Below are 14,247 nucleotides of genomic sequence, written 5' to 3'. Positions count from 1 at the left end.
TCTGGGTGCTCGGGTGCTCGAGCAGATGCCGGCGCCCCATTTCCGTCACCGCTATTTGCGCTTTGTGATTTTAGCCTTTGTCTGACCCACGGCCTAACCTTCGCTTTCGCTGAAGTTCCAACGGGAGACGGGGACAACGCAAATCGCGCAAGTTCAAAACCGCTCAGCTCTTCCTGAGGCTGAACGATTCATTTGCTCTCCGCCCCAATTACTCCACAGTAAAATAATGCATAAAACTCCACGTTCTTATAAAATAAGGCACTTTTAAAGTTTCTTCCCCAAATACCAAAAGCTTAAGGAAACTTAACTGACCTTGCTCATTTCTCTATCATTCTTATTCCAAAAATAAAACCAGTATTACTAGAAGCCGAGTTACGTTCAGGACTCCTGACGCTCTAAACTAGGCTGGCAAACATCCGACATGGCTTTCTGCAGATCACTCTTTCGCTAAAACAGCTCAAACAGGGTACCTTAGAGCACAGCACGGCCTTTGGGAACAAAGATCATCACCACCTCTCATTTTCTGGTGCTCACTACTTAACCCTTGCTTTTTGCATCCTCTGAAAGTCAAGTAAAAGTCCCACGTTAAAGAAACTTGGCAGTTGGCTGTATACAAAAGAAATAAATAAATAACCCAACAGCTGCATCCAACTCCGCAGCTTTTAGATCCCACGGAAAACGGTCAGTTTTAATGATTTGCTCTTTCACTGACAACATCCTGGAGACGTTTAAGTAGAACGTCATCGTTTTCCTGGCAGAGTCGCTTCATAGGAGATTCGGTGTCACCGTCCATCGCTATCGCTCGCTTCTTACTCCTGTGTTCACCGTGTTTTATCATATTGTTGATGTCCTTCAAACTCTGCAATTCAGGATAAAAAAGAATTAAAAAAAAAATAAAATCACGAGTTGCTATGACTCCATTTCACCCTCGCTCTGGCTTTCAGTTACCTAAGAGCAAAAAGCTATTGTGAGTCTCTTTGCTCCGTGAGGGATGGATTCCACGTAAAGAATCCTACCCTTCACCACAAACTGAGAGACTAGTTCCGCGAAACTTCACTGCGTTAGAACACATCCTAATCCGGAGACTAATTAACTGCCTCTCTAATTCATCCCTTTCAACCTTTTGGCTTCCTACCTTGGAAGGGCTCCCGTTAAATTTATACAGTAGTGCGCTTCGAGGTGTCAAGCAGGCGCCGTTCTTGTGTGGGGAAACATAAACAGAGTGCTGCTGAGAGATCCGTCGGGGCGACACGGGCTGCTGCTTGATGCTGGGGAACGGAGACAGGGGAGGGGCTTCCACCTGCAAGAGAGAGCAAATCTGGATGGGAGCCCAATCAGAAGATATTTAAGAGCAGTAACTGCACAGAAGGAGAGATTAATAGGCTGCCAGGTCTTCTAAAGAGTATTTTATCCTGTAACCATTAAACAACAGATCAAGTATCCGCCGAACAACAGACACTCCCCAGGCATTTGAGCAAATGGGTGTCACACTGATAGAAAGAAGCTGAAACTGGGGTTGCTAACTGAGCTGCATCCGCGTTTGTCCTCTTCAATGGCTTTTAAAGCAGACGAATAACAGAATGAAATTACTGACATATGTTTACCTGTCAGGAAAAAGAACTCTGCATCCAACTACTAGCTAGAGCGAAATTCCAAAACAACTTTACGTACTGTGTGATCCTGGTTTGTGATATCGTACTTCAGTGCAAATGATTTTACTCTTCCTACGTAGACTGCGTTGTAAAATTTAATAAGATCTCCTCTCTCCTCTGTTCCCGACTCACTGGAGTTCTCCGCTGTGGATTGTCCCGAGGAACTGTCAGTTCTCACTGGGGAGTCTAACAGCAAGACAGAGCTTCAGGTTTCACAAACACAGCATCAGCCCACGGGGCGCTTCACATTCAAACCTGCGGTATCCAACTGACAAGAACTCATCCATGAATTGACCAGTTAATGAGATGAATTAAAGAAACATGCCTCAGCCAGGAGCAGCCTGTGCTGTAGGTGAGTGCAAACATCAGGAGGAGCTAAACACCACTGACCAAAGCTAGAGAGTTATGGCTAAAAACACCAATGTAAATTGTTTATTCCAAGCACAGAATTAGCTGCAGCAAATAATCCCAGCACAACTGACCCCTTTGCCCACGCTTATGCCGGGGGAGTGGGGCAGAGTCATTTGTTGCTCTTAAAGTCTAAGTTTTAAGCAGTCTGACAATCCCCAGCTCTCAGCCTCCGAGAAAGCTTCTGGCAAGGAGCAGCTTCGTACTCGACTCACATCTGCTGTGACAAAGCCACGGCGCCAGTTGCTCAGGCATGTTACATGACGGCTGTTCAGTGGAAAAAGCTGCAGCCACACACCAAGGGTATTTCTGCAAACGCTCTCTCTCCCCTAACTAAGCCAGGCCTCTACTGACGCCAAGCTGCTACACTTCATCCTCTGCGCTTTTTACTGTCAAGTAAGAACACGGCAACACAGAATAAAGCTTCTGGCGACCACTGCACAGGGCCAACCCGCAAAACCTTCAGCTGATACCCGTAAGAGCAACTCCGTGGTGTCACGACACAAGCGTGTGGTCCCGTAAGCTGGTGTCAAAAGACAGGAGCTGATGCTCGACAAAGGACACAGGAGTCCATTAACTGAAGAGAAAGCCTGGCAGGAAAAGCAACTGAAGAACTTTGTAACCAAGTGCATGTTTGACAAAACCCTGGAGCCACATCAGACGCTCCACAGCATCCAGGAGCTGTGGAGCCGCTGGACACGATGCTGAGCCTACAGGGGATCATCACTTTCCCGGATCCCAGAGGAATCCTTTACAGGCCTTTTAAAAACGGCTCTAACACTCGTTCAAGCCACTGAATCCCACCCACAGTGGGAATTTGCCACGAAGAATAGTTTTCTAAATGGTGTGTGCCCTGGCTGCAGCTCTGCTCAGGAGCTCACACATAGGCTTGGGCTCTCTGTTTCCTGAGATGTCACTAAAAAAAGGGCACGGTGCAATTTTCTCCCTTTTCTCAAATGCTACTCTTAGTCCTTTTCTCTTCTAACCCAGAGCAAAGAAAACACCAATTATTTAAAAGAAACCTGAATGTAAGAAAATGGTGGTCTTACAGTGTCACCATTCTTATTTGCTGCAACAAGCTCTCCCTACTTAAGCCTTCAGGATAGGTGAGTTTAAAGGCAAAAATCTGTCATAATATTCCAGGTACTGTTCATCTTTCTTTGTTAACCAGGGTTAAGAACAACAATATCACTGACACACTAAGGAAGCACTTCAACCTCGAGCAACCAGATTTAAGGAAACAAAATTAAATAATTTTTTCCAACTAGGAAGCGTATTTTCCACATCCAACAGGAGGCTACTGACAAGATAGTTTCTTCTTAAACAGTACTTTTATTTTTAATTTTAACTATTCAAAACTGCAAAACTTGCTTCACTTCTCTTTACTACTTGATGGTTCAGTTCTTTAAAAGCCCACAAGTACATTTTTAATGAGCAGATTACATTGCTGTACCTACCTTCTTTCATCTCCACATCCTGGTTTGCATTTTTGTCCAGCAGGACATCAGCAGAAATACTTCTCAACAAGACACTCCTATAAACCTACAGGACACCGGGAAAAAACACTCTTGTCAAGGTAAACAAGAAAAGCAGAAGAGTAGATGAAATCCATCTGAATAGAACACTGAAGAGGATTTGACTTTTCCCTTGTCAGCACGAACATTTGAAAAGCCACCTCTAGCTGAGATGTACCGAGAGGAAAGGCAACCCTCTTTACTCACGTGGCTGTTCGCTTGTGGCTGGTTTCTGTAACTTTTCATTATGTCCTGAAAAGTTCTCTCCTCTTTGGTGACCTGGAAAAGAAAAGGCTGCTGAAGACCAAGCGTGAGCAGCAAGGTCGGGCTGCTTGGGTCAGGTCCATCCAAGAAGCTTCCCTCTCTGCAGCTTTGTCGGGGCTATTACTGCAAACGCATGATTTTAAAACTTAGTTCCAGTGATGAAAATATGAAAAAACATGCATTTTTCTTGTTGAGGCCTTCCCTTGTCTCTTAGCTACTAAAGCCTTTTGTAGCTTAGGGTGCTTAGGAATTGTTTCTTTTCTGCCTTTTCTTCTAGGGACACTGAAAATCAAAGAAGGGAAATACTAAGTCAAAAATTTATTTGTAACTTTTCCAAACAGCACGTGAGGAAATCCTGAACAAAATTCTAGGCAGGTACATACATATGTGAGATTTCACCTTTCTTTTATATTTCAAAATAGTTCCATTTGTTAAAGGACTTTGTTTTTCAGCATGCAACTGTAACTTTAATAGCACATGAGCAACAATTGTTGTCGTAGGTGCCAGGAGAGAATGTATGGAGGTCTTTGGCTAAATTGTCAGGTCTCACACTGCACTGGAGACAGGACTCTGAAGGCCGTATTTATAAACAAGAAACCAAAACCCACAAACAAACTACACGATAAAATTTGCTAAGATACGCTGCAGTTAAGAGCGCAGGGAGATACAGTTTGAACTTTAGTTTCCCTCCTCTTCATTTGCCTTCCTCGAAAAGAAAAGGCAATCCAGCCCTAAAGTTCTAGAGGAGCCTGGGCACAGTTCCACTTCCCTGAATTTGTGTCTGAATTGCACGTGGTCATTGGAACCACGAGCTCTTGAGTCTGAGTCGAACCAATATCCTGTTTTCATCATCCAACTTAGTAACACCTTAAATCTTTGCTGGCCTCGACCTGATTCTTCGAAAGCTCAGAGGATTTCTGTGGAACAGAAACTTTCCATCCATCCATCCATCCAGTTGTGAGGTCCTGCAGATTCTTGCACCTGCATAATTCTGTAACTGTGAGGGTGTTTTTAGTTCAGATTAAACAGATCGTGAAGATGAAGAAAATGATTGAAAACAGAAATACGTGGCAACGAGACCACGAATCGCTTATCAGTGAAGGTGCTCAGAACGAGAAGAACAATCCTCTCTTAACCAACTGGCTGGTTGACGGGGGCTTCTAAGATTACACAAACCAAGGAAAAAGTATACTGGGACCCCATCTGCTTCTCGGAAGGACCCTTCCCTTCCCTCCAGTAATATGACATGAATAAAGCAATCAAACTGTAACCTGTGAACACAATTCACATTTTCAATTGACATAAAATTCCCCGAATTTCTTAAAACTACATGTTACCTTCGCCATGATATAAAAGGCACAGAGGAGGAGCTGGTCCAAATGTCTGTCCTTCATCAGATCAGCACAGTGAACCAGGGTGAATTCAAAGCACGTCCAGATCTTCCTGCGCAAGTCATTGGAAACGTCCAGCTTTAAGCACAGATCGCGCAAACGCACGCTGGCCAGGTGATAAACCTGGAGGAAAAAGACACACAACAGAGTCAAACCAAATGAGCTGAACCCAGTCTGTAAAAAAATCAATATCCTCAAAGCAGAGCTTCTCTCTGTTTGAACAGCTTGGTTCTGCACAATTTTCCCCCTCTGCTCAGGACCTCTGCCCTGTTCGGATGTTGGATCTCTAACGCGTGCAGGACACCTGCATAAATCCATTATGTATAAAGCTTCTGTACCTTATCGCTCACGGCTACAACGGAGCAAAGGACGTGCTTTCATTGTAATTAGCATAATATCGGAATCTGCCAGCTTGCTAACCTTTTTTCTTTATGATCATCAAAGCCTGTCTCGAAACCCTAAATAACTCCTAAGCACAGCGTTAGCCTTCTTCCATTTATTCCAGATGTTTTAGCTTCTTGGACAGTAATTGGGCACATCCTTCAAGCTGGAAAGCAGACAAGAGCCTATTTCATCTTCACTTCTTAACAGGAACAAGAAAGGCAAGTTGGGAAAAACTATCAGTTTGAATTTGATGATTGCTGTAAACAGAAGGTAAAAATTTAAAGACAAGTAAGCGAAGATTTTAGCTCTCCTTTGTAACTGAGAGACATGTTTTCTACTACGTGTTTTGTCAAATACACGCTCCAGCTGAACTCTTCCCCAGCTGTGAGTAAAGCATCCAAAAGGCAATCGGAGCTCACGCCTAGCAGCTGTCTGATCAGCCCTTAACCTGCTCTCAGAGAGACAGGCAGACTCTGCCTATCAATACTAAAGAACCAATAATTCAGTAACAGGACTGGGCATACAAGTGTTTGCAGGAATGAGTTTCTGTATTAAGATTTGCCTTGAAGATTGTTCAGTCCAGAATTCTCTGGGTTTACAATACAGACAGCCTAAAAGGGGAAAACCTTTGGAAGTAACTTCCCTAGTAAGAAAACAGCAAAAAACCCAATCATCTAATATTTTTGAGAGATTAATTTCGAATATATTTCTTTGCAGTCATTTTAGGCAAGTTACCCCTGCCTCCTCCAAAGACCCCTCACATACTCCACATTGGAAACAAAAGCAACTAGAAACACCTAAAGTTTCTCTGAAGCACACCCAGCTCTTAACTTACCCCTCAAATCCTGCACTGTTTCAAGGAGTTCTAGAAACTTTACGGTAGCAGGTTAGTCATCACTGCTTTCCGAGGCCTCCTATCAGCAAGATCAGAGCGACTGGGCAGACCTCGGAAAACTGCAAACACGAATCCCCAGATGCTGGATCCCAAACGGTGCGGTTGGGAATGAGCAAAACATGGGAGAATAATCTCATTTCAGATCTGTCTGTCCCTTGCAAACGTGTAGGGCGGTAAAAATAGACATGAGAAGTTAAAATTACTGATATTTGTTAGGCAGGTAGTTATAAGCTGGTAATTAAAAGAAAAAAACCAAACACATGAAGCGTCTCATGGGGAGGGAAAGGGGGAAAACCGGATTCTCTGCAACACTTGACATCTTTTCCCTTCTCCTTGCAGGGGGACAAAAACTGCTGCCGCCATGTAAATAACTCCTAAGACTGAAAGGTGCGACAAACTGCACCGGGAGGCAAACCTCAGCAGGGCCGAGGGGAGAAGTAAAGCACAACTTCCTCATAAAGGCACCGACCTTTCTGTAGAACAGCGCCAAGGACCCCGTTCTCTTTGGTTTGCTCGCTGACGACTGATGCACTTCGTGTGCCGGATGCCCCTGGGGGTGGCTGGGAGCTGGCGCCTCCGTTTTACACGACTGCCCCAAGCTCATAGAGATGGGGATCAGCGTGATCCCACCCACGTCGTTCGCGATACCTGGAGATGACACACACACCCCGGAATAAACCGGTTGCTCTCCTCACGCCGCAGAGTTAAACTCCAAATCATCAGGTAATTCACAAACATTTCGTACTTGTCCCTGAGTCTTCAGAAATGATTAAAAATTACATTTCCAGTAATGCTTAACGAACATGAACGTGAACGATAGTTTCTAAAACTATCTGAAAGTACAATGCTTACATGAAATCACAATTTCTGTAGTCCATGTTCCCCTCTTTCGGATGAGGTGGGCAAACTGTTGTTTTTTTTTTTGTATTATCCTGAAAACCTGTCAGGACATTGTGTACAGTCCTCATTAGTTTCCTCAGCAGCCAAATTCTCTTGCTGAAAATATCCTTAAACATGAAAAGTGGAGGATTTTTTTCCTTTGAATCTTTATCTGTAGACCCAGTTTTTAAATTAAAAAAAACCCCAAACCTACAAAATTCATTTCTCATATACCATTTTCAAATATTCGATCACCACCCAACTTCAGCAAAACAAGAAATCCCCCCACTATTCTGCTGACATCAGCACATGGACCTTACTCACAAATTCCAGAGCCTTTTAAGATTATAAGAGCCCATAACAGTTAAGACCTTAGTGGAGTCAAGCAAAGCATTGCTTAATCTGTGGTGAGGTGTAACTGGAAGAAACAAGAACTGCACAACTTTGTTCACACGGAGGAATCCTCAGGACGCGTGTCAGACAGCGGGTATCTCCGTGGGAGGAGATGTCAGCATAAACGGAAGCTTTTTGTTTTAATAAAGGAATACATGTCGTTTCATTAACAAACAGAAAGCAATAAACATCCAAGATGCATGGTCAGCCTAAGCAGGTCTTAAGAGCAAGGAAACCATCTAGGAGAGAAGAAAAAAGGGAAGACTTTGTACCGTGCAGCGGGATAGTAACCTTCTGGCCTGGCTTTCCTGGGACCACAGCCGTCGTCACGGTCAGCACCGTTTGGCCAGGAGACACCGACACGTTTTCAGCAGCAAAGCTTGACGCTGGAGCAATTGTCAACTTAGTTCCTTCGGTTAAAATTTTTTCCATCTGCGTATCTTTGGGGCTGTCGTCACCAAAGAGCCTTCTCTTGGCACTTCCAGCTGCAGGAGAACTGTAGCGCTCGTGAACAGAGATTGGGGACAACGCCTGCAGGTCTGGTACGCAAAGGAGAGGGGGAAAAAACCAACAAAACACTAAGAGGAGCAGCCCAACAGGAATATTTCTCCATGGGAAGGGAAAAGGCTGACCTTCAAACTACAAAACCAGAGCACAAGAAATAATCACTCCTAGTTCAGGACTACTCTCACGGTTCACTGTTCCTAGACCTATAGTCTGTCTCCTTTCCATCCCAGCCAGCTGCTTGCCAGTCACACAGGGCACAGGAGCAGCCAGGCTAACCTGCAGGGCTGAGAACACCCAGGATTACAGGTACTCGCGCTCCAGCCTGCTTCGCCGACCTGTAATATTTGCAAGTGCTATCCCACCGTGCCCGTTCCCTGGACGTGCTGTCTGCTGTACGTTCTGGCTTTGAAACTCTCTCTACACCAACTCTGGCCAGAAGCCTCTGCCCTCATCCACGCCTGCTTCCTCTCGGGCTTTTCTGTTGCTTTCAGACACGTGCTCCAGTAGTAAGACTGAAGCACAAAACAGTCACCTACAGGCCTCACTTCCTCTGGCTTTTTTCTATTTCTGCTGACATCCACGAGCCACTTGCCAGGACACCAGGGACAAAAAAGTTTCCCATTTCCCATGAAGCAGAAACCTTCTGGGTAACTAGCCAGGTACAACTGACAACTTCTAACTCTGCCAGGATGGTTTTCTTGGTTCCGGGGGCAAAAAAACGTTGCCAATTGCCACCATTTTTCACTTGAAATTAGGAGGAGCATTTGTTACCAGATTCTGATATACAAGATAAAGTCTCACACAGCCCCACCTAGACCATCTCCAAGGTGCTCTCCCTTCCATCAGACAATTAACCACAGCGTCTACTGCAACTGCTTACACATCTCTTTCCTAATGAGCATTTAAAAAACATACTTGTAATGCCATTTGCCAGCCAAACACAAAGCAGACAACACCACACACCACTTAATCCACAGCACATCAGCAAGAATCCACAGGCTATTGTTGGGGACACAAGGAAAGCACCAATTCCTAACTAGGGAAGTAAGGAAAAGCAACCACAGCGCTCCCACTGCCCCTTGGCAAGGGACAGCTCCGCAGGACAGCTCGGAAGCTGCACAGAGCAAGGCAGTTCTTCAGAGGAAAGAGTACTGCAGACAAAGTATTGTCCTGCCCTTCTGCCAAACGCAGGAAGCGAGGACAAACATGGCTCTGTCATTCCATTTAATAAAAGTCACCTAAAATCCAGCCAAACTCACCTAGAACAAAACAACTGGAAGGAGCCGCCAGATGCCGACCCCCCTGCGGGCAAGGGACCCTTTGTGTCAAGGCAGCAGCAAAACCTGCTCCTGTTCAGAAGCGAAGTGTTATCACCAGGGTCTGCTGCCCGTCAGTCACAGCGATGGTTTGACCGGATGCATCCGGACTTTCCCTTGATCACATACGAGGCTTCACAATTCTGAGTGCTTCATTCTGACTGAAGATTGCTTTTTGCGATTATAAAGAAGTCTAAACTCCCCTCTCCCCAAATTCACATATTCAAGTCACACCGGAAACCCAGAACATACCCCGTCTTAAACTCCCACCAAGATCTGTCCGAACCTCTTTCACTCGAGGATGAATTATAGGAGATATTGGCATCATAGGCAAATGCCCAAGGCCGCTTCCTCCATTGCTTGCTTCGAAATTACTGGGAAATATTACCTGAGAAATAAGAAATGCCAGTGTAAGACAACAAACAGATTTCTCTTCTTCGTGCAAGTCTATTAATGGAAGTTTTTCCACACTCATTGTCTCATTTGAACAGTTTTCTGTACAAAACAACCGTAAGAAAATGAATGTGGATTTCTTAATGAAAGGAAAATCTGGGAACGTACTTCTTCACAGGTTGGAACCTTGTTTTCGGAGGCCTGGAGGGCGTTCCAGAGTGCCGAGTCCCGAGTCCAGGCGAGACTCTCTAGAATTTGTTCCTCAATGCTGTTGAGGTGCTTCACCATGTCTCTGGAAAGTCCTTCCTCAGATCGAATCAGCACTTCAATCACCTAACGGTAACAAGAGACACGACAAAAGCAAAGTCACATCGCTCGTGCTTTACACCATCCAATCGTTATCCTGTTCAAAACTCCTACTCAGTGCAGGATGCTCCAGCCTCCTCCTCACGTTTCAATCTTCCCCAACCTTCTTCTGACACTTTTTTTTTTTTTTAACCTCCTTTCGCAAAAGGCAGTACCCAGGAGCTGGTAACAAGACAGCCGGTGTCCCAGCAACACAGAACCCTTAACATGTACTAAACGGGGTTGAAAAAGAATTGGAAGGGCCCTTGAAATATCACACTCCAGCCCCGGGCTCCAGTGCAAGATGTACTTTATTTGTGTTATTTCTGACAGAGGGACACTCGGCCTCTTTTTCTACAGCTCCAAAAACAGAAACATCATAAAACTTTCCTGGAGCACTTACTTATTTCTAGTACGGAAGCTAAGCACCCAACAGACAAAGTCACAAATGGCATCTAAAGAGAACTACTGATTTATTCAGGACTAACTGCAGTAAGCTGTTCGGGATCTGTTTGGCTCACATAAGGACCATCTTCAAAATATATGTTCGAATGCTTTAGCCTACTAAAAGTTTACATACGTAAAGAACTAAAAGTTGATCAACAGCAGTTAAGTACTATTTACAGTTAAGTACTATTTACAAAACAGTTTTCTTGCTTTCAATTTCAGCACCAACTGCAACACTACACATTCTAATAATATCACAGAACCCTCGAATGTCTTAGGTTGGAAGGGACCTTAGAGATCATCTCACCCAACCCCTGCCATGGGCAGGGACGCCTCTCAACCAGCCCAGGTTGCTCAAAGCCTCATCCAACCGGGCCTTGGACACCCCCAGGGAGGGGGCAGCCACAGCCTCTCTGGGCAATCTGTTCCAGAGTCTGGCCACCCTCGTACTGGAGAATTTCTTCCGGAGATGCAATCTCCCCAAGATCCCGTCTAAACCTATTCTCCTTCAATTTAAATCCATTTCCCTTTGTCCTGTCACTGGACACTCTTGTCCTAAGTCCCTCCCCAGCCTCCCTGCAGGTTCCCTTCAGGCACTGCAGGCAGGGATAAGGTGCCCCTGGAGTCTTCTCTTCTCCAGCTGAACAATCCCAGCTCCCGCAGCCTGTCCTCACCGCAGAGCTGCTCCAGCCCCCGGATCATCCTTGTGGCCTCCTCTGGACTCGTTCCAACAGCTCCACGTCCCTCTTATGGTGGGGGCACCAGAACTGGACGCAGGATTTGAGGTGAGGTCTCACAAGAGCAGAGTAAATGGGGAGAATCCCCTCTCTTGATCTGCTTAGTCATATACTTAAGGACAGTTGGAATTTAGAATAGGCACATTACACACCAACATCAGCCCTCCTCCTACTTGATCACCTAGGAAGGAGGAGCATCATCCTCTACGACCATCAATCCCGTACCGCACCATTGTTAATACGGATCCAGTCCTAAGCCGGCATTTATTTACCTTATAGAAATAGAACGGCCTGAGGTCAAGCACTTCAATGATCCAGGGAAAGGTCCGGGGTGAGCTGTACGCGAAAAGCACGATCTCCAAGCAGCACGCCATGAGCGAGCGGTGAAAGACGTCTTGTTCCAGGACAGCCTGAAGAGATTACCAAAATGTCACCAGCTGGAGGGCTGGGAAACAGAGGCTCGAGTTTTGCGGCACTAATACTCCACTGCTGGAGAGAAGAGCTACTGCTTTCTTCTATCTTCCCCAATCTCCTCTTTGTCAGGGAAGCTTAGCACGCTGAAGACTAGAAGCAGAGACTGACAGTGCCAAACCCATCACGTTTCTTATACCACAGCCAAATGACCTGGCCTCCTTACCACGAATCATGAAGCAGAGCAAATGCACTGCTAACTAACACAACGTATTGGCATTAACGAATGTAAGCAGCTCTCCGTCCACAAAGCTGTGATTCTAGAACACAACACTGCTGAAGATGGTTAAGTTACACCAGAACCGTAACATTTTTAATAGCAGTTAAAAGTATATTTAAGCACCTCCGACATACTTCCCCTTTTTTAGTACTAACAATATACAGTGACTGCTTTACTGAGACCGTTTTGGAACTGTCTGGAGATAACCCCTGACAGATAACCCCTACAAAAAGCATTGTCCTCTTTGCCAGTTCTTTACTCACCGTCAGATCCTTCCCATGGAGCCTTCGTGTTTCTTGCACCATGATAGTCTCCAGGATTTTATAGTACAAGATCTCTGCCAGTTTTAATCTGTTTACAGCAAAATCTGAAATTTAAAACCAGAGATGAAGCCCAACATCACTTGCAGAAATGGTTTTAAGACTGAGCTGACCAGTACCTGTCCTTCTCTAAGAAAACAGTATGTGCGTGCGTACGTATACACTTTGCAAACCAAAAACGCGTGTTCAGAAATCCACTTGTGACAAGAGTAGCATGAAATTCTAGATACCCTTTAAAGGATTAAGTATTTTATTACTTCTACTCATGTAATTTTGCAGACAGTTGCAAGAATAATTTTCTTATCTGTATTTCATCTCCTTTAAATTTTAATTCTAAGAAGAATGCAAGCTTAGAATTTTTGTTAAGAGCTGCCATAGTCTCAATGCTCTCTTCGTTATCCAATTTTGAACTGCAACCTTGGTTTTACTCTGCAATAAAGTTTTATTCTTCACAGTGTTCTGTTGGACAGCAGCAGTTTTCTCTTTGGATACATTGCAGGTTAATAACAGCTCCACTGTGTTAAATACTTAAGACATTAGTAAGTGTATGCATTTCATTTGCCCTTGTTTAATATTTTGAACCACTCTACACACTTCACATCCCACCTATATGAGATCCCGGCTGTTCATCTGTCGACTGCGTGTAGCTGCGACAGAACGTCTCACCGATTTCTTTCACTCTGCTCATTATGCTTTCCATCGGGCTGCGGGCACAGGACCTGAAGGAGAATACAAAGAGAAAGCCTTGTTTGCACAAATGAGGGTCCAGCTTTAAAAAGCCCTCAAAAAACACAGCAAAACCAAAACTCCAATCAAATAAAAAGCAGATAGTTAGATGGAGCTCTCCTCATCGGACAATAGCATAAACCACACAGAAATACTGTCAGCCTTTCCCTTCCTAAAAGAGTTAAGATGGGTTACGTAGATTTTGGAACAAACGCAGGAGAAAGCAGGAGCTGCAGCTGCACACTCAGGAGAAATGTAAACTTGCTGAGAGTGAGGCAGGAGGGAGGATGCTGCCACAACAGGGAACGCAACAACCCAACACACCCACGAGACCTCACGAGCTCAGGTGTGAGGCAGCACAGGGATGCTTTCAAAGCGCAGAGTCAGCATCTTTCCAAAAACACCTCGTTCACCAGCAAGGCAGAGAGGAACTGCTGAACTCCACGCGTGACCAGCCTGTGCTTGCTTTAGCTCATATCCAAAATGAGCAAAAGTACTCAATACATTTCTTGCCAGGAGTTTTACTCAATTCTTTTCCCCAATGTACTATTTACATCTCTCCTGACAGACTGGTGTTACTACTTGAACCCACATTTTTCATTACAGATTGCAGACACGTTACTGTTTTAATTGTGTAATATGAATAATATCAAACAGTCCTTAAAAAAAAAAAATCAAAGAAAAATTCAAGATGGAAATACATCTGTCTGAGCATTTGTAAAATACTAAGAACCAGGGCTTTCAAAATATACATAACTCCAAAGAACTAGAAGTATTATTTTTCATCTATTTGTGAAGGTTGCTTTAAAAAAAACATTACTTTTGCATTTCAGATATGAAGTGCTAATACTAAGTGTCCATTCTGAATAATATTAGCTATTACACTGAGGTGATCAGCGACACCCAACCTGGTTTCACTAAGGGCAAGTCGTGCCTGACTAATTTGGTGGCCTTCTGTGACAAAGGCACAGCTCTGGTTGATATC

General features: G+C 44.6%; 1 protein-coding gene across 1 annotated transcript; it reads right to left on the bottom strand.

Moving 5' to 3' along the window:
- Positions 1-688: 688 nt before the first annotated feature.
- RBL1 (retinoblastoma-like 1) lies at positions 689-13,255 on the bottom strand (the record flags this gene model as incomplete). The annotated part of the gene is made up of 13 exons (XM_009878363.1): positions 689-859; positions 1,136-1,300; positions 1,672-1,838; positions 3,518-3,602; positions 3,782-3,853; positions 5,176-5,352; positions 6,978-7,156; positions 8,053-8,319; positions 9,856-9,991; positions 10,165-10,329; positions 11,798-11,935; positions 12,480-12,583; positions 13,143-13,255. Coding segments are annotated over 13 exons (1,939 nt in total), but the record flags the coding sequence as incomplete, so codon positions are not given.
- Positions 13,256-14,247: the final 992 nt, after the last annotated feature.

Source organism: Apaloderma vittatum, unplaced genomic scaffold, assembly GCF_000703405.1.
Source record: "Apaloderma vittatum isolate BGI_N311 unplaced genomic scaffold, ASM70340v1 scaffold5981, whole genome shotgun sequence".
NCBI lineage: Eukaryota > Metazoa > Chordata > Aves > Trogoniformes > Trogonidae > Apaloderma > Apaloderma vittatum.
The sequence above is the reverse complement of the archived record's forward strand: the minus strand, read 5'-3'. Positions and strand labels throughout refer to the sequence as shown.